This window comes from Camelina sativa, chromosome 12 (genome assembly GCF_030686135.1).
Source record: "Camelina sativa cultivar CO46 ecotype springtype chromosome 12, ASM3068613v1".
Lineage (NCBI taxonomy): Eukaryota > Viridiplantae > Streptophyta > Magnoliopsida > Brassicales > Brassicaceae > Camelina > Camelina sativa.
The window spans coordinates 16,139,644-16,161,578 of NC_141891.1; the positions used below are offsets into that span (position 1 = coordinate 16,139,644).

At 39.3% G+C, this 21,935-nt stretch overlaps 4 protein-coding genes and 1 pseudogene across 6 annotated transcripts; 3 read left to right on the forward strand and 2 right to left on the reverse strand.

Annotated features, from left to right (window-relative positions):
• Positions 1-425: 425 nt before the first annotated feature.
• Positions 426-4,638, reverse strand: LOC104731925 (O-fucosyltransferase 29). The gene is made up of 10 exons (XM_010451435.3): positions 3,781-4,638; positions 3,579-3,669; positions 3,193-3,269; positions 2,951-3,039; positions 2,677-2,866; positions 2,357-2,538; positions 2,158-2,260; positions 1,606-1,934; positions 876-1,265; positions 426-776 (listed from the first exon to the last, which is right to left on the reverse strand). Exons 1-9 carry the CDS (start codon positions 4,024-4,026, stop codon positions 929-931), a joined length of 1,644 nt encoding a protein of 547 aa, XP_010449737.1. The 5' UTR covers positions 4,027-4,638; the 3' UTR covers positions 426-776; positions 876-928.
• A 3,627-nt stretch (positions 4,639-8,265) lies between these two features.
• Positions 8,266-9,572, forward strand: LOC104731927 (metalloendoproteinase 1-MMP pseudogene; annotated as a pseudogene). The gene has a single exon (XR_015574181.1). The product of XR_015574181.1 is annotated as a metalloendoproteinase 1-MMP pseudogene (transcript).
• A 434-nt stretch (positions 9,573-10,006) lies between these two features.
• Positions 10,007-14,516, forward strand: LOC104731928 (DEAD-box ATP-dependent RNA helicase 28). The gene is made up of 19 exons (XM_010451437.3): positions 10,007-10,517; positions 10,606-10,791; positions 10,880-10,948; positions 11,049-11,155; positions 11,258-11,336; positions 11,463-11,636; positions 11,823-11,971; positions 12,084-12,179; positions 12,292-12,394; positions 12,480-12,542; positions 12,638-12,699; positions 12,803-12,899; positions 12,998-13,116; positions 13,210-13,252; positions 13,333-13,434; positions 13,519-13,611; positions 13,722-13,841; positions 13,929-14,224; positions 14,322-14,516. The coding sequence occupies exons 1-19, from the start codon at positions 10,125-10,127 to the stop codon at positions 14,335-14,337; spliced, it is 2,367 nt and encodes a 788-aa protein (XP_010449739.1). The 5' UTR covers positions 10,007-10,124; the 3' UTR covers positions 14,338-14,516.
• Positions 14,517-14,895: 379 nt separating this feature from the next.
• Positions 14,896-17,494, reverse strand: LOC104733573 (uncharacterized). Of its 2 annotated transcripts, none has more exons than XM_019234234.2 (10): positions 17,284-17,494; positions 17,072-17,176; positions 16,801-16,929; positions 16,522-16,692; positions 16,268-16,405; positions 16,041-16,165; positions 15,825-15,957; positions 15,603-15,732; positions 15,283-15,509; positions 14,896-15,199 (listed from the first exon to the last, which is right to left on the reverse strand). In XM_019234234.2, the coding sequence occupies exons 1-10, from the start codon at positions 17,404-17,406 to the stop codon at positions 15,008-15,010; spliced, it is 1,473 nt and encodes a 490-aa protein (XP_019089779.2). In that variant the 5' UTR covers positions 17,407-17,494; the 3' UTR covers positions 14,896-15,007. The 2 variants fall into 2 exon arrangements, with proteins under 2 accessions (XP_019089779.2, XP_087334668.1); XM_087478542.1 differs by having other exon boundaries at positions 15,609-15,732; positions 17,284-17,468.
• A 658-nt stretch (positions 17,495-18,152) lies between these two features.
• LOC147930593 (uncharacterized) lies at positions 18,153-20,319 on the forward strand. The gene is made up of 3 exons (XM_087476948.1): positions 18,153-18,316; positions 18,444-19,035; positions 19,126-20,319. The coding sequence occupies exons 1-3, from the start codon at positions 18,153-18,155 to the stop codon at positions 20,317-20,319; spliced, it is 1,950 nt and encodes a 649-aa protein (XP_087333074.1).
• The last annotated feature ends 1,616 nt before the right edge of the window (positions 20,320-21,935 follow it).

Consider the following 21,935-nt stretch of genomic DNA (forward strand, 5'->3'; position numbering starts at 1 on the left):
GAGAAGACTAATAATAATACTGAGGTGGAATAAGATTCGGAGATACAACCAATGAAAATATTCCACGTGTGAAAACTGACACGTGTTGAGATGTGAGACGCTTCGTGTGTTGGTGATTACGCTACAAGTCTGGAGTGTGTTTTCGTTAATCCAGGTGAAGCTTCTAGTACAACGAGAGAGTCTTCTTTTAAACCTTTTCAGGCCCATTTGTCTTCCTTTTTGAAGTAAAGGATTTTGCAGTATTAAATTCAGAAGTTTTTAAAATGCCAACTTTGACCGACCTCACCTCTGCGCATACACACACCTATGAGAATTATTTTGTATTCATAACATGTATGAATATTCTTTTCATGAAAGCATCTTTTTGTAGTAAACTATGTAATATTCCGGGATATTTTGTTAAAGTTGATTAATAAACTTGAATCGAAACCAATGCACATCTTTTCTGATATTCATAATGAAATACAAACAAAAATGTTAGGAATCAGAGGGAAACTTGATTTTACATTTCAGGAAATCTAAGGGAATACCAAAAGATAAAGAAAAAAGACCAACGGGTTGAAAGACCAAAAACTAAATATAAAACAAATACAAGATAAGAGATAGTTTTGGTGGTGGTGTTTCAAAATCAGAAAGAAACAAAGAGAAGAGCTGGGGTTATGTATGCCTATTCGATAGAAGTATCTATGAACACTTTAGAAGCAACAAGTAGCTACGTGGGGAAGCTCCTATTCCTCTCCTCGATCTACCTGTGTTGATCAATCTCCTTACAACAGCTGTAACAACAACACAAACACTTCTATTCAAATCATGTACATTCCTTATGGTTGTATGTTATTATCCTCCTACAAAAGTTTTGGAACTTTGACCTTTACCTGGTTACAGTAAAATCTCCAGCGACCTAAATTGATGCAGCAGAACCATTCTGCTAGTCTGGGAAAACTTCGTCACGCTCATGGTCAGGTGAAGACAAATGCTCATGTCTAATGCTGGTGCTGTTGTGGTTCTCTTCTGGTATGTCTTCTTCTTCGTCGTCAGTTGAGGATTTGTCATAAGAGAAGGGTCTCTGACATATGCAAGACTGTGGGTACTCGTGGAACTCACCACGTCCTGGTTTGAACTCATCTGGATCACCCATGAATCCACGCTGACAAGATTTCACTTTCTTGGCGAATGTTGGCCACTCCATCTTTTCCCGGTCCATGAACAAAGCACTGAGCTTCTTTGCATTTGGCCTGATGGTCCTCTTGTGACCCATGTACCTCCTGTAAATACATACTCAGAAGTGTCATGGTCTCGTGTCTGATGGGGTTTAAGTGGAGTAAAAAACCATTCAAGCAATACATGAACCAACAAATTCCCTGTGGATCTATATTGATGCAAATGCAATCACAAAGAACATGTGAATGAGGATGCGCCGTATAGCTATGATAAGCTTAACCAAATCTACTTATATTTATGTGACAGAGCGAGGGAAGTATATTTATATATCGCCTATTTAGTTAAAAAGTAAGAAATGATAAGATGCTAACGCCTGTTGTTTTGTACTGGAAAACATATCTTAACAGCAAAGCTCTAATTAGGACAAATGGAAAATTTCCTAACCTTCGGCCTGCAAGAATCTTGGCCATATTTCCATTATTATTAGTGATAAAGACGTCGCTTTCGTCACTAACAATGTAGTCAATGGCAGCAAGGCGTGAAGAATAGGGAAGAAGAGGCTTCAGCTCATCATTGGCAAGCATTTCCTTGGTGTAAAAGTTTGGAAATAGCTCTCTCAGTGGTCTCAGTGTCTTTTCACCACCATATATTTCTCCAGATGCAACATAGATATATGTGTCGTTTGCAAAGCCAAGAGCACGCAGCATTAAGCCCACTTCATGAGGTGTAAGAGGGCATTTCCCACGCTTTCTTTCCTCCAGAGGGTCCAGATCCTGCGGTGATTGGTAGTGAGATATTGTAACTAGAGAATAAATTTTGTGCATAATGCTCTTATTCTATGATAATAACATAAATGTAACAAGGTTTGTTAATATATTCCTTAATATAAGAAGCGCAAACACATATATCAAGTTTCAGTTCATTGCACCTGCAGAGAAATAACACAGATAACTTGGATATTTAAGAAAGTTATGTAAAAGAACAAAATGAACTCACAGGCAATGTGTCCCATCGTTTTCTTATTTCTGCTAGCTCAGCTCGCTCTTTTTCACCCCCACCAAAGTCACAACCAGAAAAGGCTAGCATGTCAGGCTCAAATCTGCAGTTCATCAAAATATGGTTACATGATTGAGACCATTAAAGAAAAAAGCAGGGAAAACAATCTAGTATGGTTTGTTAAAGAAACTTAATAAACCTCAAGTGGACAGCAATAAAACGTTTGGCCATCTTTCTCATCCTCTTGACAACTTTCATCCCGACTGACTGTATCCGCTTTGTAAATCTTAAAGCATGATAGTTGCCCCTGCAGCGCAACTTTTGCATGTCTTCGTCTAGATCATTTGCTAGTCTGTAGTCAAACTTTGTCAACTGTAAAACCTGCAAAATTTCAACATAACATTAATTAGCTTCAACCATATAAAACTGAAACAGAACCATAGTACTTTTGGAACCATAATTTCTATGATTCGATGTAAGCAGTAACTACAATAAGATTCTTAGGTGAGATAGTCTTACATGTCTCCTCAAGAGAATTGGCAATACTTGGTCAAGATAATACTCAGGAGTAGACTTTCGAGGCACACGCATGGTATAAGGAGGTTTCTCCATCGAACGCATGACTCTGTCAGGAACTCTCTTTACTATAGTCACATCTTTGGCGAGAGAAGATATGAACCAGTTAACATCAAAAATGTCATTGAAGTCACTGCACAGCGATCAAAGCAACTTTTTTCAGTAAATTGACATGGCAACTGAATACCTTCATTTGCCAAAACTTGCTAAAAGTTACCTGTCATCTTTCCAATAAGAATGGTGATCCAACTCGGGTACAACTAAAGTAGCATTAAGAATCCGTGCAACAACCACTGCATCAGTTATCTGCTCATAAAGATAACATTATTTTCAATTCCAAAACAAGCTGAGGAGACTTCAATGAAGAAACAACTGCTGCATAACTCTATAAAGACGATAAGCAACACTCTATTGGTGATAAGCCGAACACATTTATTCTTGAGACATAATAGAACTTACTCCTGTTCTTTGCTGGTTAAGGCCTCCACTAGCTGCAATAAGCAAATATCCATTAGACGAGTGCTCCTGGGCAGCAGCTGTAAGATGAAACAAAAAAAAGTTAAAAAGGAAAACTTAGCTACATAACAAAGTTTCCCATTGATACAAGAAGAAGAAATATTGAAGCCTAATCTATCTTGTACATCAACAGAAACCCAGAATTGTATTGCTTATGCTTTAAACGAAACTAAAAGGGGTAAGTCCAATATGCAACTAGATCAATAAAGATACAGACTTTCCCCTAAAGTATTCAAAGATCAATATGGAAAAAAAGGACAAAACTTTCACTTTCTTATAACTTGTTTTATTCAATAAGGGAAGAACACATGTAAGAAGATCTGACTTACGAGGGAAGTTCCTTCCTCTCTCACTGCATCCATAGAAGAACTTGGAATATTTTGATTTCCATACATCAATTGGTTCTCGACGGCTCATATCCTGAGAAGAAGAATAAACAATCCAATTTCAAGAAATCAAAAAATTGAGCAGTAAGAAGAGTGACAATCTCAGTGTTGAAGTAATCAAAAACGAAACACTAGGTTAGCTTACTACGCTGTGTTTGCTCAATTGCTGAGAATACCACTCAAGGTGAGAGACAACGTGACCGGTTAAGAGTGAGATGACACCTAAGGAGAAAAGCATGAAACCACAAACCCATGTCCACATTACGGTTCTCTTGGGATGACCAGACCACTTCCATAACGCAGACTTGTGATGATGAGAGCCACCGTTAAGCTGAGGCGAGTTCGACAATAGCCTCACGCTTGACCTCCACACTTCAGCTACTACCCCCATAGATTGAATATAAATTACTTCTCACTCCCAATTTCATCACTGATTTCACGGAAATGCCATCATCTCCCCCCTGAAACCCACCAAGAATCTAATCTGACGCAAAAAAAAAACTGAAGAAATCGCAAAGGTTAAGGTTCTTGATCCGGAGGTTAAACAGATCCGAGGATTAGGGTTTTCTGGGAAGTTAGCAAAAGTATATGTAAGGATCTCTCCTCTCTCTCTGTATAAAGTTTTTGAGATTTTTCGAAATGGTGAAGAAGACGGACAAGAGAAGAAGAGACAGTACCACGCTTTGCCTTTTTGTCCTAATTTTTTTTTTCTTTTTCTTTTCTTTTCTAATTATTCGCCTGAATTAATTGGTTTACCTACACTTATAACCCGAAATTAACATTAACCGAATTACGATTAAGATATTAAACCGGTTTCTACGCCACTTAACAATTAAGATTTTGCTTCAAAGCCACACTTGTTTTTATTAATAAGCTTAGGAAAAGAGGAAAACAAAAGAAGGTGTAATAATGTTTCTACTACAGATATTCATGTCTTTTTGGAAACATAACTAAAAATAAATAAACCGAAGAAATTACAGATGTACATACTACATGAGAATCTGGAAAAATAAAAATAAAATTCAGTAGTGAATTTAAAGGTAGTTACAGCTGAGTCACGTGACACATTTACAACATCCCACGTGTCCGTCGCAAAACCACCGGCAAGTTACGATCACACACGCTAACCAAACCGGAAATTATTAGTCTCTACAGAATATTAAACCGATTTCTTACTAACTACTCCAGTGCTCCACTATAAAAGAAGCTGGTTTTATTTAAGTTGGAATGATTGATTGGACCACTTGATCAAACTCCTCCTGATATGTAGCTTAATTAATTTGGTCACGTTATGTTGCGCAATAATTTAATTAAGCTTTCAATTAATTAGCATGGATATAATTCGTATTGTCAGAATCTTGGTGGCACTCAAATTAAAAGTCAAATGTCTATCTATTTTTTTAGCACCACAAATAGTCAATCTTTTTTTTTTTAAGTATAAAGTATAAACTCTACAGTTTAATGAAGAAACTGAGAGCACCATTTTTTTTTTTTTTTTTTTTACATTGAGAGCGCCATTTTCGATAGGAAATTGTTTTCTGCCTTCTTTTGGCCATTCTTCTTTACCCCACGGTTGAACTAAAAGTCTAAAATGTCCAAGTCACACAATATAAGAAAATTAAATTTGGTTTATATATCCAGTCACTGATTTGGCACGAAGAGGCTCTCTTGCTAAGATCCGTAATTAGAAATGTTATTCTGGTCAATGAGGACAACAATTCATTTTTTTGTCATTAGGATAACATTTAGTCTTGTTTTAAGGCAATAAACTAAATTAATTCAACGGTGTAGATCCATATATCGTTGGTCCAAACTAGAGACCCATAAATTGTATAAAATAAACTAGACTCATTGACGTTTATTAATCAAAAGGGACAAGTATATCTACATGAAAATTTGTATAATGAGCTTACACATGTATAAGCTATATATTCTGTTCTGTATAGTGAGCTTAGAAATAAGGATGAGTGGATATTAATGCCCTTAAAGAGGTTTGGTATCGTTGGAAGGGACATTGGATCAAACGACCAAATGTTCGCTCTGATTTTACAAGTGAGAAAGAGTATATGCAAAGAGCTCAACATTTGGTGGCATCATCCATAATGATTATAAAAAAAACTATCTTTAGAATTCATTTGTCCTCTACTCCTCTTTGATTGTGTATATAAAATATAGGGATTTTAATTTAAATGAAATAGGTTCGTAAACCGAATTTTCAGATGGTTGGACTGGGTCAAGCTAGCTGTAAAAGTAGACGACTATAATCTGCACTGTTGGTGGATGAGACGTGACATTAATGACTCTTGCATGCTAGAGTAGTTTATGCGGTGTGTCAAGTATGTCGAGATATATATGGTTTTCAAATGTTCTCCGAAGGCATTACATCACTATCATATTTATAATCTATCTCCCTTTCAACAACCAAAAGTAATTCATATGATTGGTGCATCTTATTACATTTGTGCTATTTACGTATCTAGTTTATAATATTAGACTATTACTAGTAGAGTAGTAGTTAATCAAACATGACCTCCAACGACAAAAACAAAAAAAACAATGGTATGCTTCAGGACATTTTTAAATTTGTTAGGTCCAGATAGTTATAGTTATGAACTTATGACTTATTTTGGTAACTAACAAATGCAAAACTCCTGGTATTATGCGGATAAAGAGAGTTTTAATACGAAAGGTAATATACAAAATTTGTTTACAAATTAAGTTGATTGGTTAGAATTGTTTATCCTTTTTGGTTCAACCTCCCTGTCTTGTTCAGGAGGAGATCTCATCTGTTAGTTGTCTCATCTCACACGTAACCCCAGACAAATTTTCCCTATAACCAAGAATCTGAACAACTAGTAAACCTTAAGAAGGTCTTGATCCTTAAAACAATCGTTAAATATAAGGATCGGATATGTTATTGAACTAAAATTGAAATTTACCTAATTCTGGTCAACAAACTCGTAAGACCTCAACTATACTCCAACGAACACATTCCCAATAATCTATGTCACATAGCTTAATTAGCCCAAATTGCTCACGAGTATCATCAATCCATTACGCCTATTGACATTATGTAGACAAATAAATCCATTAATTTCCAATTACTTGACATTTCTATTTATTTATCATCTTTTGGGATTTTGTCCTCCATCAAACATATACACAGACAAACAAAAACATCTTATGTATCTCTTTTATATTCTTCATACTTAAAACTCTCAAGCACAAAAGCTACTTCTATACAATTTCAAACTCTTTCCTCATTCTTTTGGTGTGTTTTTTGTTTAAAGACATTTTTTTTTGGGTCAAACAAATATATTCTTTGGCTTGATTCCTTTTTTTTTTTGTTTGTTTTGCTTCTTTGTTAATTTTTTTTTTTCCATCACTTCTTTGTTAATTTCTTATATAACTCTAATATGTTCCAATATTGGCTAGCTACTAAATCATTGTCATCCAATTAGTCTGAAATTTTAAACATTGAATTCCAACTGTTGGCGGCTTTAAACTTCTAATTTGTGTCTAAAAATATATATCCCCTATATAATAAAATGGAAGTACACAATTTTTTTGTAGACTATATAATATGGGTTATAAAATTAATTATTTGATATTTGATAAGTTATAGATTATATGGGTTGTAACCATTAATTAAATCTCGATTTAATATCTTCTTAAAAAGGATATTCGAAAGAATATCATCAAATATCAAAAGAATATTTAATTAACCATATATAGGTAACAAAATCTCAGAACTTAATCACTCTTCCGCGGATTAAGAGTGATTTCTGATTATACTTCTTTTTACCGAGTAACAAAATTCAAGCAGGGGTGAAGAAATAAGATGTTACGAAATTTAAGAAAGTTCTCACAAAAGGGGAATGGAAAATCATTGAGAAATTTTTCGTCACCAAGGTGTTAAAGCATGAGTTGATTTTAATCACTAGATTTTAACTGTGTACGAGCACGGGTACGTTACAAATAACCACATATTGTCCAAAAAACATTTTTAAACAATCACATAAATTATATTCCTTCCGTTTCAAAATATAGGATGTTTTAAGCAAAACACGCAAATTAAGAAGTATTTACGTTTAACAAATTTAACCATTCAAAAACAATACTGCATAATATAAAATATTAAACTAATCTAAAAGTTGCATTGAAATTTGAAAACATCCTATATTATGAAACAAAAAACTTCTCCAAAACATCTTATATTTTGAAACGGAAGAAGTATTTTATATAAAGAATATAATATAAATAAAATAAATTTCAATCCGTGCTCTAGCACGGCTCCCTAGTATCTCATGATATATCGACGGACGCACTTATATGAATGCTGCATGGGATATGAAAGTCATATACAATATGGATGTGTCATAAAACGAGAACACGTACATCTAAAGTTGAGTTGTGGCTGGATTCGGAATATAAGAACTATACTGAATCGAATTTGATTGGGTTGTTAATTGTCCTATTCCTATTAGAAAACGAAAAAAATATACTACAATGTATTCTTAAACCGGTAAAAAATCAGTTCACCCAACGAACCAACTTCCAAGTAGGAGTCCAAATCATAGATTCTTTTAGGAGTATAAATGTACGCTCACGTCAGAATCTTAACATAACTCTTTCCCCTTTTCCTGTCTCTCTTTCACCTTTTCTTCTCCATCGATCTTACCTCTCTACGCAACTTGTTATTTAAATCAAGAAAAATTCCAAGAATCTTGCGTCAGACAAATGTCTCCTAGTTTAATCTATAGAAACAGAGTTCTCTGTTTTGTTTTAGTATTGTTCTGTTTCCCTCAACGTTTTGCCGCCAGAAACCTACCGGAGGAACAAGAACCCTCCACCGCAAAAGCAACTCAAATAATCCACGTCAGCAACAACACGTGGCATGATTTCTCTCGTCTTGTAGATGTCCAGGTTGGTAGCCACGTCAGCGGCGTGTCCGAGCTAAAAAGGTACCTCCACCGTTTCGGTTACGTGGGTGATGGCTCCGAAAGTTTCTCCGACGTGTTCGATGGTACTCTCGAATCCGCAATCTCTCTGTACCAAGAAAATCTCGGTTTACCGATAACCGGGAGACTCGACACGAGTACCGTCACCCTCATGTCGTTACCGCGATGTGGCGTTAGCGATACGCACATGATCATCAACGACGAAGGTTTCCACACAACGGCGCATTATACGTATTTTAACGGTAAACCGAAGTGGAACCGCGACACGCTAACCTACGCTATATCGAAAACACACAAACTCGATTACTTGACGTCAGAAGACGTCCAAACCGTTTTCCGGCGAGCTTTTTCGCATTGGGCGAGCGTGATTCCGGTGAGTTTCGAGGAAGTCGATGACTTCACGGCGGCGGATTTGAAGATAGGGTTCTACTCCGGGGATCACGGTGACGGGCTTCCGTTTGACGGTGTTCTCGGGACGTTAGCACACGCATTCGCGCCGGAGAACGGGAGGCTTCACTTCGACGCGGGGGAGATATGGGTAGTCGACGATGACTTTAAACGATCTCCCGATGTGGCGGTCGACTTGGAGTCTGTGGCGACTCACGAGATTGGTCACCTGCTGGGGTTAGGACATAGCTCTCAGGAGTCGGCGGTTATGTATCCGAGTCTCCGGCCGAGGACTAAAAGAGTTGACCTTACGGTTGATGATGTGGCAGGTGTACTGAAGTTATATGGCCCGAACCCAAAATTACGGTTGGATTCACTGACACAGTCGGAAGATTCTATTCAAAACGCCTCCGTATCACTGAGATTCTTGTCGGGGAATTTGATCGGTTATGTTCTGTTGGTTGTTGTTTTTATTCTGTTCGGATAGGTTTATAGGACATACTTATTTTTTTAAAAAATATTTATTTATAACGAAATGTACATAGATAATTTAAAAATTTATTTATTTAGGAAAAGGATATTTTTATGATGGCTTTCTCCAAGGTATTATTATTCTCTGATTAATTACTCTGAGTTTGTGTATATCATTATCTCAAAAATTGAAAGATATTGATGTTTATGGACTGATATATAGATTCGTCCCACTCCTAATGACACTACTAGTACTGGTACATAGTTGAGGTTGATCATGACCTTTCTATTTGTGTTCCTAGTTCCTAAGCAAAATTATACTACTTGTATTTATTTTCAATCATATAAAAAAGCACGTATAGATTAAAAATATAAAGCCCATTTTTAGATGTTGTATCATAAAAGCCCAGTCCAAGATAATGAATGACTGGAAACCCAAAATTTCAAATGGAAGGAAGAGAAAATAAGTTGGTTTCAATTCGAACCAAACCGGTTTTCTATGATTATGAAGCTGAATGGTTTACATTATTTGGATAAACCAAGAAGAGATTCGACTCGGTTCGGTTTTTATTATTATTTGTTCCCAGACCTATTTAGTAAACCCTCTTCATTCGATTAAACGGTGGCGGTCGTCTCTCTCAAAATTCCGAAAACCTCTTAAACCCTAGCAATGCCGTCGAGTTTCTTCTTCGATGCTGCTAGCGACGACGAGCTCGAATTACTACGCAATGAAGAAAATAGTAGTGGTGAAGAAGACGTAGAGGAAGACGAAGCAGAAGAGCGTATAGCTGGAGAAGACGAAGATGGAGAAGAGGAGGATGAAGATGAAGATGACGAAGAAGAAGTTGAAAAGAGGAAACGAGATGCTGATGCTCAGTCTCCTTGGGATTTCGCATCTTATTCAAGCTCCGTTGGTGAAGAACACGCTCGCCGTCACACAACGTCTATTGATGAAAAGATCTCCAAAGCTATCCAGCATCGTCCAGTTCCCATTTCAATAGATGAAGACGAAGAAGAAGAAGAAGAAGACGAAGATGTCTCCGGTGCTGAAGCTGATAAACAAGTAAATCCCCTAAACTTTTGTTTTGAATTTGATTGAATCCGATTTCGAATTCGTAAGTGTGATTAAAAGTGTGAATTTAACTGTGAAGGAGGAGTATATTTCGGAAGACGATGAGGCAGCTGAGTACAAACCAGAAGATGTTGTTCCTAAGCCATTCTTCTCTACAGTAGATGGAGTTTCATTTCATGCTGATACTTTCATGGAGCTTAATCTCTCTCGTCCGTTGCTTCGAGCTTGTGAAACTCTTGGTTACAAGAAACCTACTCCTATTCAGGTTCTAATTCCTGTCCGCAAGGGTGTTTTAATTCAGTTACTGTTTAAAGTTTTTTCATCTGAATCGTTCGTTGGTGTTGCAAATGCAGGCAGCTTGTATACCTTTAGCACTTACAGGGCGTGATCTTTGTGCTAGTGCCATCACTGGATCAGGAAAGGTGAGCACTAGTTCTCGAGGCTTCTTGTGTAATTCTGTGATTGTTTTACCTTAAAGTATGGAGTTTTGATAATGATTTCAATTTACATTTGTTTTAATAGACTGCTGCATTCGCTTTACCTACTCTTGAGAGGTTACTGTTCCGTCCCAAGCGTGTCTTTGCTACTAGAGTTCTTATTCTCACTCCAACAAGGGAGTTGGCTGTCCAGTAAGTAGCATAACTTTGCCTCCCGCAACAATACTAAACCTTTAAGGTCCTTTTGATTTATGTTTCTGAGAAGCTGATTTGTATTTTTGGGATGTGTTTCAGGATTCATAGCATGATTCAGAAGCTTGCACAGTTTACTGATATTAAATGTGGGTTGATTGTAGGAGGGCTTTCTGTAAGGGTATGGTATCTTTCTCTGAGGATGCAAATTTCTTAAAAACTTCATGTGTTTGATGTGTTAGAACAAACTTATTTCCTTTCCAAGAAATGTTTCTTAAAATTGCTACATCTATGTGTCTTGTGTTAGGAGCAAGAGGTGGTTCTGAGGTCTATGCCAGATATTGTTGTGGCAACTCCTGGACGTATGATAGATCATTTGCGTAATTCCATGTCTGTTGATTTGGATGATCTAGCGGTCTTAATCCTTGATGAGGCTGACCGCCTTCTACAGACTGGGTTTGCCACTGAAATTACCGAGCTGGTATGCATTTATATGTTTTTATATGTTTGGTTCCTGTGACACCTCATATTGAATTATTGTCAAGTTCTTCTTGTCTTTGTTAGTTTCTAATCTGAAGTAGTGGACACTTCATAACTAACTTAAAGGGAGAGATAATGTTTGACTGTTCGTTATTGGATTTATAAATGAGTCCACATCTATATGCAGGTTCGTTTATGTCCCAAGAGAAGGCAAACAATGCTCTTCTCAGCCACAATGACTGAAGAAGTTAAAGAGCTAGTCAAACTTTCCTTGAACAAACCGTTGCGTCTCTCAGCTGATCCATCAGCTAGAAGGCCACCAGGCCTGACTGAGGAGTATGTCAGCCACTACTTATCATTTTCGACCTTTTCAAGAGCCCAAATAGCTTATGATCTTGAATATACATCATGTATGCCATGAAGCTAACTTGTGATCTCTTAATTGTAGGGTGGTAAGAATACGTAGGACTCGTGAGGCAAATCAGGAAGCTGTTCTTCTGTCATTGTGCACAAGAACTTTTAAATCAAAAGTCATTATCTTTAGGTGAGACTTCACTATAAATTTGATGCCTTTCAAATCCAAGTTCCATAAAGTGCTTGCATAGGTTGGCATTTTGCATTTCACCTGAGAGATTTCTTGTACCTTCTTGCGCCAGTGGAACAAAACAAGCTGCCCATAGACTGAAAATTTTGTTCGGGTTAGCTGGCCTCAAAGCAGCTGAGCTTCATGGAAACCTAACCCAAGCACAACGTCTTGATGTAAGAAACTCGGACACATCAGCTTTATTTGTACATGAATATTTATATTCCCTGTTTGCAAGTACTTAATGGTATCATTTTGCAGTCTCTGGAACTTTTCAGAAAGCAAGAGGTTGATTTTCTCATTGCTACTGATGTAGCCGCTCGAGTAAGTATAAGAAGCAACCAACTTATTTTCAAGATTCTCTTTTCAGTTGCTCTGCTATTTCAGCTCTTGAACACTGTCTGGTTTGATTATTCTAGGGACTTGACATCATTGGTGTTCAAACAGTTATAAATTATGCTTGTCCGCGGGAAATAGACAGGTAAATCCGAGATATTTCCTGTATGATGATGAATTTAAAATCTATCAGCTTTCTACTCTTTAACTGATGTGAGGACAATACGTTTTCCTTTTTGATTTTGCAGTTATGTTCACAGAGTTGGTAGAACAGCTAGGGCTGGAAGGGAAGGTTATGCTGTAACGTTTGTGACTGATAGTGATCGATCCCTTTTGAAAGTTATTGTAAGTGAATCTTCAGACATACATGGATCTTGCGTTTACCCAATTCATTGTTGCTTTAGTTTGGACATTTGAATCAATTTTGTTTCTTTGGTTACAAGGCAAAAAAGGTGGGATCAAAGTTGAAGAGCCGAGTCATCCCAGAGCAGTCAATCGTCAAGTGGTCTCAGATAATCGATGAAATGGAAGATCAGTATTCCGCTGTTATTTCAGCAGAAAGGTTCCATTAACACACTCATCAAAGAATTACTGTATCCCAGGAGAATTGATTTATCTGTATACTAAAGCTTTGAGGTGTTTTCATCAATTTCAGGGATGAGCGAGCTCTAAGGAAAGCTGAAATGGAATTTGCAAAGGTAGGCAGCTTTGGTTCTTGACTTTGTTTAATTGTCTTGGGATCAATTTCAAATTCTTGATTATGCGTTTCTTTCTGCAGGCGGAGAACATGCTAGAGCACAGAGATGAAATATATTCACGCCCAAAAAGGACTTGGTTCATGACAGAGAAGGAGAAGAAGCTCGTGGCACAGGCTGAAAAGGTGTTCTTTTATTTCCTAAGGTTGTTGTTGTTTTAGAGAGAGAATACACTTGTCTGGATCATTCTGAATACTTTCTCTGAACAGGATTCTGCAGGGAACCCTTCTGGAAGCGAACTAGTTAGTGCTAATATAGCAGAGGACCTCAAGATGAAGGAGAAGAGAAAACGTGAACGCGAGGTCCGTTTATGAGGAAGCTCTTGTCACTATTCAGTTGCATTATCGTTCTTGTTTAGTGTTGATTTCTTCTTTCTAGAGAACTTACAATTCTCTTGATCATGCAAGTACAGAAGAATCTCCCAAGGAAAAAACGTAGAAAGCTAGAAGCTGCCAGAGAGATGCTAGAAGATGACGAAGAAGAAGAGGAAGACGAAGAAGAAGAAGGAGAGGAAAAGCGAGGAAGGTCAAGAGTAAGTATTTCAGTGATACACATAACTCTCTCTTTTGCCGAGACGATGAAGACATTGTATTGAATTTTAAATGTGTTTTGTTCTCAGGGGAAAGACAAGAAGAAACAAGATACAGAGAAGAAGGGATTGACTCTAGTGGATATTGGTTACCGGCGAGCAAAAGCGGTGAAAGCAAAACAGAGAGCAATTGATTCCGGTAAGATGGATAGACCAACGCCGAACAAGAAACAAGTACGAAGTAAACCAAAAAGCCAGCCTCGAGATGAAGAGATGAAAGATCTGTTCAAGAGTGATATGAGCGAGAATAAACAGGGAAGAGGCGGCGGCGCAGGTGGAGCAAAACATCGGACGCAGTCAAAGAACTCGTTCAAGAGCAAAGCTCGGTAAGAAACATTTCATCTTAACCATAACATTTACATGTAAATATTGTAATTTGTTGGGTTTTAATTCGTATATTCTTATTTTTCTTTTGTCGTGCAGATATAAACGTAGGTAAAACGAAAAAGCATTTTTGAGAAGGACAAGAACCCACGAGAAAAAAAGACATTTATTAGCGAAGGGTTTAAACAATTTTATTATTGTTGTTGTAATATCAGAATTTAGAACGAAGCAGGCGAAGATGTTGGAAATTTTGTTCTGTTTTTCTTTTCTTCCTATGGTTGGTTTTTCATAATCTTTCATAAAGCTTACAAATGATTATCATTTTAAGGGAAGCAAGGTCACGTGAGTTGGTGGCGGTGAGAGGAATATGTATGTTTTTTTTTGTTAAAGAGGAATATGTATGTTACAGAACTTGAGATTGCAACCGTTGTCTGTCAGTACGTGGCACAGCTCATTAGAATGTGTTGACCGATTTAGGAGCTATTAAGTTTCTGCATATTCAAGATACCTATTATCAAGCATCAAAATGGCTCGATCTCGATACATATTAAATTGTTACAGAATTTGTAACAATGTCAGATGTGATCTTCGTCTCTTATCACGATCTGAAACAACAAACATAAGGAGTGATCTGATTTTGGAGAACCTCAAGAACATCTGGCGGCTGAGACTGGTTTATAAAAGTTTCTCCTGGTTCAAAGCCTAAAATAGCCATTTGAATAATGAGTCTTGAGTTCTATACAATTTTTACAATTTTGCTAAGATGGTTGCAAATAGAGCACGTGCTACTGGGAAGATAGAACAAGTGCGGCTCCTGCAGCGGCTGCCACAGCTGCTATAACCATAGCGGTAATGGGTGCTATTTGGAGGCCGCCATTTCCACGGGAGAGTCTCCTCGAGATCAGTTCGCAGGACTTGTCAGCTTCTTTGTAAATAAAACTATTGGCTACTCCTTCAGTGATGATGGCTTTTTCGTTCTACAGACAAAGCACGTGAAGTCAGAGAAGAAAATATGGCTGAAGTTAGTTATAGTTTAGACGAGTCTAAAGAGAGGCATTACCTTTATCCTGAAGCTACATATAGTATGCTTGACAGCGAGAGTATCACTTGGTGAAGATGATAGTTTGAGGGAATGATCCTTCCAGTCGTCTACAAGTTTTTTAAGAAGAGCAACACTAGCTTCTATGTTCTCATTATAGAGATTATCCCAGTACTTAAAGCAATCAACGTTTTTGGTCACACAACAGGTAGCGATTGCTATAGCTTCCTTGGCTAGAACAGGATTTCCTGTAACAACGGTAATCCCATGACAAATCTATTTGGCAAACAGAGAGAGAGGGAAGTAGAAAACTCATGATTTCAAGGTTTCCGTTGTGTTACCAGCACCTTTCCCAGCTAATCTCAATGAAAAGGTTAATATCTGTTTCATTGTGTTGCTTCCTGTCGCACTATCTGGTGCAAGGGCTACTTCCTTCAACAAGGGATAGATTGCCTCAAACCTGTTTGTTGTCTGTGCGCACCATGCATGCTTGTGATCAGAAACGACAAGCGCATGCATCAAGGTTTTGTTTTGTTTATATAAATTCCAACACTGGTACTTACCTCTACTCTAGCGGATGAAGCAGGAAATGTATGTTGCACCAAGATCTCAAATGAAGAAGGTGGAATCAGCCGCTCTCCCTCCCAAACAGCTTCATTTACAAGTATGGTCCGAGCCTCTGGATTCGACGAAATCCTAAGTGCATAAACGAGATCAGATGGTTTTTACATTACATACAGCAGAGGAGGGAGGGAGATGAAAAGAAAAACTGGACTCACATCTCAACAAATTGCAGGATGAGATCCATTGCCTGAGGCCTGTAGTAGCACTTGTTATTACCGACTAGTGGGAGCAAGTTACGTGACCATGAATACAAGCCAGCTGATAAAGCACCTTGGGAGGCCTGTATAAAGTTGGAAAGTTAAACAAAAACACAAATTTCTGGTAGAGTCAGTTCACACAAAAAAAAAAAAAAAAAAAAAAACTATAAAGACATGACATGAACCTGAGCCATCATCCAAATAATAAAGGGAAGCTTGTCCTCGCCTTGATAAGTAGGTTTGTCCCTCATCATTGGCAAAACAGTTGTCAAAGCCTCAGGTTTACAACGCAACAGCATGGCTAATACAACAAATATTGCCACCTACAAGTAGAAAACAAAACATTTGAGTCTCAGTGAAACAAACAAATTAAAGTTAAGTGAGTGAATACACCCATTCAATTCAATCAATGACAAAAACATTGATGCGTTTTAATTACCTTAGATTTGTTAGCATTGTTTTGTTCTATTTTGACAACTCCAGGCCATTCAGTGAGAATGAGATCAGACGCCCACAGTACAAAGGCACGTAGTGTTGTTTCAAATGGAAGTTTGTTGATAAAACCAACTGATGTTTCGTAGACAGATGTAGGGATTTGAGAAAACGGAACCTATTTTATTTAATTAACAAGAAGCAAGATATGATCAGCTTCAAAAAACTAATTAACCAACCTATATTATATATAATATATATATATATATATATATAGCTCGCTCACGTGGATCAGCGTGGATAAAGGAGTCTCCTGGAACATCTTGACCCATCGGAATGATTCTTGGGAAAGTTTATCCCCATAGTAATCGACTAATATCAATATCTGCTTATCTGGAATAGGCCAATGCTTGTCCTACATATTAACAAACAAACAAACAAGATCGAGTAAATTTAATAAGTTTTGATTACATACTAAGTTTAGCTAGGGAGGGTTATCGAAATTAAACAAGGCTTGTTTAACAAGCTGAATTTCACATAAGCCTGCATGCACTTACCAATGTTTCGTCGAGGAAAGCCGCAAGGTCTGAGGGAACGATCTTTGCCGCAGCTTCGGACAAAGACAGTATCGCCTTTTCGGTTTCCTCGACCGCCACAGCTGCCTATTAGTTAGTTAAAAACAAAGACTAAAATATTGAATTTCATATTTTTTTTATTTTTTCGTATGAGTTTAGGGTTTAGGGCAGGAGATTATCATATACACACCTACCTTTTCTTCTTCTTCGTCGGGGAAAATTGGAAGATTTGAGGGTCCGATCTCTGACGCAGCTTCGGGACAAGAAGACACTAACACCACCTCCGCCTTCGGATTCGATTTGATTGGAGGTTCCATTAGATAACACTAAACACACAGATTTTTGGAGTTGCTTCAGGAAGCTTGGTCTGATTTGTAAATCTCTGACTATCTTAACTTTTCCCACAAGTTTATAAATTTCTGACTGTCAATTTATTTTGCGTACTATTAATTAATTTGCTTTACAACTGGGCGTATTTGATATTTGCAAGGCCCAGTCCAATAAGAGACTCTCTCGCCTTTCTTCTATAGATAGACGAAAAGTGCTTTCGTTCCATGCAACCCTAAACGATTCGTCATCTCGAGAAACAAATAAAAGGCTTGGGCCGGGTATGCTAAACGGGCCAAGGGTGTAGCATTGGTCGGCCCATCAGGTCCAAAGAAAAGAAGGGGACGCGGAGTCGCGTCACATTAATCAGCTCGTAGTTCAAGATTGGTCAAAGATTCCCGCATTCAATTGGATTAATTAGGACGCGAAAATCATGTAAAATTAATTACACACTGATTGGGTAATTAATTGGTTAGTATAAATATGTAAGGGGAGAATCATTGTAGAGGGATCGAACATTTTTTCACTCAGACAATAATATACACTTTTTTAGCATACATATACTCTCAATTCAGTTCGGAACTTTAACGGTGGTAAGCTCCTCCATTCATAAATCACTTCGGAAGGAGAGAACTAGTTTCAGTTCTCACATTTGGCGCTAGAAGGAGAGGAGTTATCACCTATACTCTTGCTAGTTCTGACTTCATATCCGAACCCACTTCATTCAAATACCGCTATGGCTACCGACTCTTCTAGTCAGGTAACTCTAGAAACTATCCAGAAACTTTTGCAGGATTTGACTGAGAAATCCGACCGTCAGCAAGCAGCCTCTGCTGCTCTTACCGAGCGTTTTGACAGCCTGAAAGGACAGGTCTCTACCCGCTTGGAGGCAGTCACTACGTCAGTAGCTGACCTTTCAGCCTCTCACTGCGTATACGCCGATCGGGTCGATCTCTTGTCCTCCGATCAAAACCCTCGCTGACGCGCTCTGGATTTTACTGGCGTTGTTCCGCCTTTCACCTTGCAGCCTGCAGCAGCAAACGCCCACTCCGGGATATACTTTCCCACCACAGCTAAGTACCCAGGCAGCACCGCCGTTGGTTGGCGATAGCCACACTCCAGTTCAGCTCGACGTTGCTGGATCCTCCGAAGTCCCAGTCTGTCTTCCTCCCCTTGTGGGCGGAAATATTTTGACTCCTGGTTATGCCACCAATCCCGAGATCCACTGTATGCAGAGCGAAATCCGAGATATGCGGTCTAGGGTGCACAGTGCGACTATTTCAGCACTGGATATTTCCCAGGTAATTGAAGAATCGAAGCGAACTCCTTTCTCAGATCACATAGCTCGAGTTCGCATCAAGGATACCGGGAAAACAAAATTCTTGAGCTACGAAGGAAAAGGAGATCCGACTAGCCATCTCAAAACCTTCTTGATAACAGCCAGCCGCGTGGACCTCGAACCTCACGAAGCAGATGCTGGGTACTGCAAGTTGTTTGCACAAACTTTCTGTGGACCGGCTCTACTTTTGTTTGCATCCTTGACAGCTGGCTCCATTAACAACTTCACGGAGTTGTCAACTTCTTTCATAAAGCAGTACTCGAGCTTAATTGAAACCGCAGTAACAGACGCTCAGCTTTGGAACTTGAACCAAAACCCAAGGGAGTCTCTCCGATCCTACATAACAAAATTCAAGGAAATTCATGTCTAGATTCCGGGGCTGTCAAACTCAACTGCTTTGGCCACACTTAAAAATGGCCTTTGGCATGAGTCCCATTTTCGCGAGGAGCTGACTGTGAATCAGTTCCCTACCATCCAGGATGCACTACACCGAACTACCAACTGGATAATTGCCGAAGAAGAAAAGGCTGCTGCTGCTCTAAAGCATAAAGTAGCACCTACAGGCAAACCCCGATTGGAAGCACCTGCTAAAAAGACTCCGCCTTCGACCCCGAAGTCCGGACCTGGCACATTTGCGGTGAACCAATCTCCGAAGAAAAATTCTCCAAAGAGTTCACAATCTAAACCTCCATTTTCACCACGCTCCAAGGGCGGAGTACTCCCAAGTAACAAATGGGTCCGAGATGAGAATACGTACTGCGAACTCCACAAAACCAATAGCCACTCAACTCGGGACTGCAAGAAGCTGATGCATCTTCTCGTAGAAAAATATGTGTCCGGAGAGATGCCGAACGTGACTATCGAGGAGCTGGAGCATAAGGCTATCTCTGAAGTGGACAAAGACGATCCACCCTCAAAGAAACCAAAGCAAACAGATGGGAATGAAGCTCCTAAGAAAAGAATCGACGTCATAATGGGGGGCTCACGACTTTTTCGAAAATCCATCACGGCGATAAAAGACCATCAGAGGAAGCTCACGAACCCCCAGCCGAAACGAATCAAGGTCACGACAAGTGATTTACCCGAGGTCACTTTCTCGGAGAAAGAAACTGAGGAACTAGATGCTCCGCACGACGATGCACTCGTCATATCACAAGACGTCGCGAACCACGAAGTATGCCGGATCCTAATAGATACTGGGAGTTCGGTGGACTTAATATTTCTAGAGACGCTTACTAGAATGGGTATCGGAAGAGAGCACATTGTGGGACCACCTTCTCCTTTGGTCTCATTTACGAGTGAGACATCGATGTCGCTGGGGACAATTACGCTACCGATCTCCACTCAAGGAGTAGTAAAAATGGTGGAGTTCACAGTTTTTGACCGACCTGTGGTCTATAATGTTATTATGGGAACACCTTGGCTTTACCAGATGAAAGTAGTCGCCTCGACGTACCATCAATGCGTCAAATTTCCAACCCCACAAGGAGTTCGAGAAATTTTAGGGAGTCAAAGGACAGCGAGGAGATGCTATCTCGCGAGTCACAAGCTCCTGTTTCAATAGCAACCACAGCTCGAGGTCCCGAATAATCCAGTTCGGAAGCAGCTAAAAGGCGACCTCACTGAGTCTATCTTCATTAATGATAAGTTTCCAGATCAGGAAATCAAGATCGGAGCCGGATTGGATAGCGAGCTCCGCACCAATCTGATATATTTTTTGAAGGAAAATATGACCACCTTTGCGTGGTCCGTAGACAAAATGCCCGGGATCAGTCCGGAGGTAATCTCACACGAGCTAAATGTGGATCCAACGTTCAGACCTGTAAAGCAGAAGTGAAGGAAACTGGGCCCTGAGCGAGCTGAAATCATTAACAAAGAGGTGGAGCGCTTAGTAAATGCAGGGCAGATACGCGAAGTAAAGTACCCTGAGTGGCTCGCAAACACAGTGGTAGTTAAGAAGAAGAATGGAAAATCACGAGTCTGCGTCGATTATACCGATCTGAATAAGGCGTGCCCCAAGGACAGCTTTCCACTTCCGCATATCGATAGGCTAGTTGAGTCCACTTTGGGCCACAAGCTGATGTCTTTCATGGACGCCTTCTCTGGTTACAACCAAATCCTCATGAACCCGGACGACCACGAAAAGACCGCATTCATTACAGACGCGGGATTTACTGTTACAAGGTGATGCCTTTTGGATTAAAAAACGCCAGAGCAACCTACCAGAGACTAGTAAACCGAAAGTTTGAGCATCAGCTCAGAAAAACCATGGAAGTCTACATTGACGACATGCTGGTGAAGTCTATGGAAGCCAGCTCGCATCTTTCAGACTTGAAAGTTTGCTTCGACATCTTGAACCAGTTCGGGATGAAGCTTAAGCCCACAAAGTGCACCTTTGCAGTCCCATCAGGGGAATTTTTAGGATACATCGTCACAGAACGAGGAATTGAAGCGAATCCGAGGCAAATTAACGTCTTCTTATCCATGAGTTCCCCTAGGACTTTACGCGAAGTGCAGCGTCATAACGGACGGATCGCAGCTCTCAATCGCTTTATCTCTCGCTCTACAGACAAATGCCTTCCGTTCTACCAGTTACTGAGAAAAGGGGGAAAAAACTTCTTATGGGATGCGAAGTGCGAAGAGGCATTCGCTCAGCTGAAAGCATACCTATCTGAACCTCCGGTCTTGGCTAAACCTGAGTTTGGTGAGCCACTTTTCCTTACGTAGCTGTTTTGGACAGCGCAGTCAGTGGAGTCTTGGTTCGGGAAGAAAGGGGGGAGCAGAGACCTATCTTTTATGTGAGGAAGTCGTTTACTGGGGCAGAATCCAGATATCCTATGATGGAAAAATTGGCCCTAGCAGTAGTTACTTCGGCGAGAAAGTTGCGACCTTATTTTCAATCTCATACAATTGTAATCTTAACAACGCAACCACTTCGGACGGTGTTGCATAGTCCAAGCCAATCTGGGAGGTTAGCTAAATGGTCTGTCGAGCTTAGTGAATATGACATCGAGTTCTGAACTCGAACATGTGCTAAGGTGCAAGTGCTGGCAGATTTCCTGATAGAACTCCCACTAGCGTGTTCGGTCAGCGACAATATCGACGTCCCATGGACATTGTATGTAGATGGAGCATCTTCTAGATCTGGATTAGGAATTAGGGTTCGTCTCACCTCTCCTA

Bases quoted from the DNA above. Each gene is read 5' to 3' on its own strand.
- LOC104731925 (XM_010451435.3), bottom strand. From the start codon at position 4,026: ATGGGGGTAGTAGCTGAAGTGTGGAGGTCAAGCGTGAGGCTATTGTCG. The intron at 3,040-3,192 runs GTAAGTTCTATT...CTTTATGAGCAG, and splicing joins TTAACCAGCAAAGAACAGGA to ATAACTGATGCAGTGGTTGT. The intron at 2,867-2,950 runs GTAACTTTTAGC...ATCGCTGTGCAG, and splicing joins TCTTATTGGAAAGATGACAG to TGACTTCAATGACATTTTTG.
- LOC104731928 (XM_010451437.3), top strand. From the start codon at position 10,125: ATGCCGTCGAGTTTCTTCTTCGATGCTGCTAGCGACGACGAGCTCGAA. The intron at 12,700-12,802 runs GTAAATCCGAGA...TTGATTTTGCAG, and splicing joins TGTCCGCGGGAAATAGACAG to TTATGTTCACAGAGTTGGTA. The intron at 13,117-13,209 runs GTTCCATTAACA...CATCAATTTCAG, and splicing joins GCTGTTATTTCAGCAGAAAG to GGATGAGCGAGCTCTAAGGA.
- LOC104733573 (XM_019234234.2), bottom strand. From the start codon at position 17,406: ATGGAACCTCCAATCAAATCGAATCCGAAGGCGGAGGTGGTGTTAGTG. The intron at 16,693-16,800 runs GTGAGCGAGCTA...TAAATAAAATAG, and splicing joins CTTTATCCACGCTGATCCAC to GTTCCGTTTTCTCAAATCCC. The intron at 15,958-16,040 runs GTGAGTCCAGTT...TTATGCACTTAG, and splicing joins ATCCTGCAATTTGTTGAGAT to GATTTCGTCGAATCCAGAGG.
- LOC147930593 (XM_087476948.1), top strand. From the start codon at position 18,153: ATGGCTACCGACTCTTCTAGTCAGGTAACTCTAGAAACTATCCAGAAA. The intron at 18,317-18,443 runs GTCAGTAGCTGA...TTCACCTTGCAG, and splicing joins CGCTTGGAGGCAGTCACTAC to CCTGCAGCAGCAAACGCCCA. The intron at 19,036-19,125 runs GTAACAGACGCT...ATTCATGTCTAG, and splicing joins CGAGCTTAATTGAAACCGCA to ATTCCGGGGCTGTCAAACTC.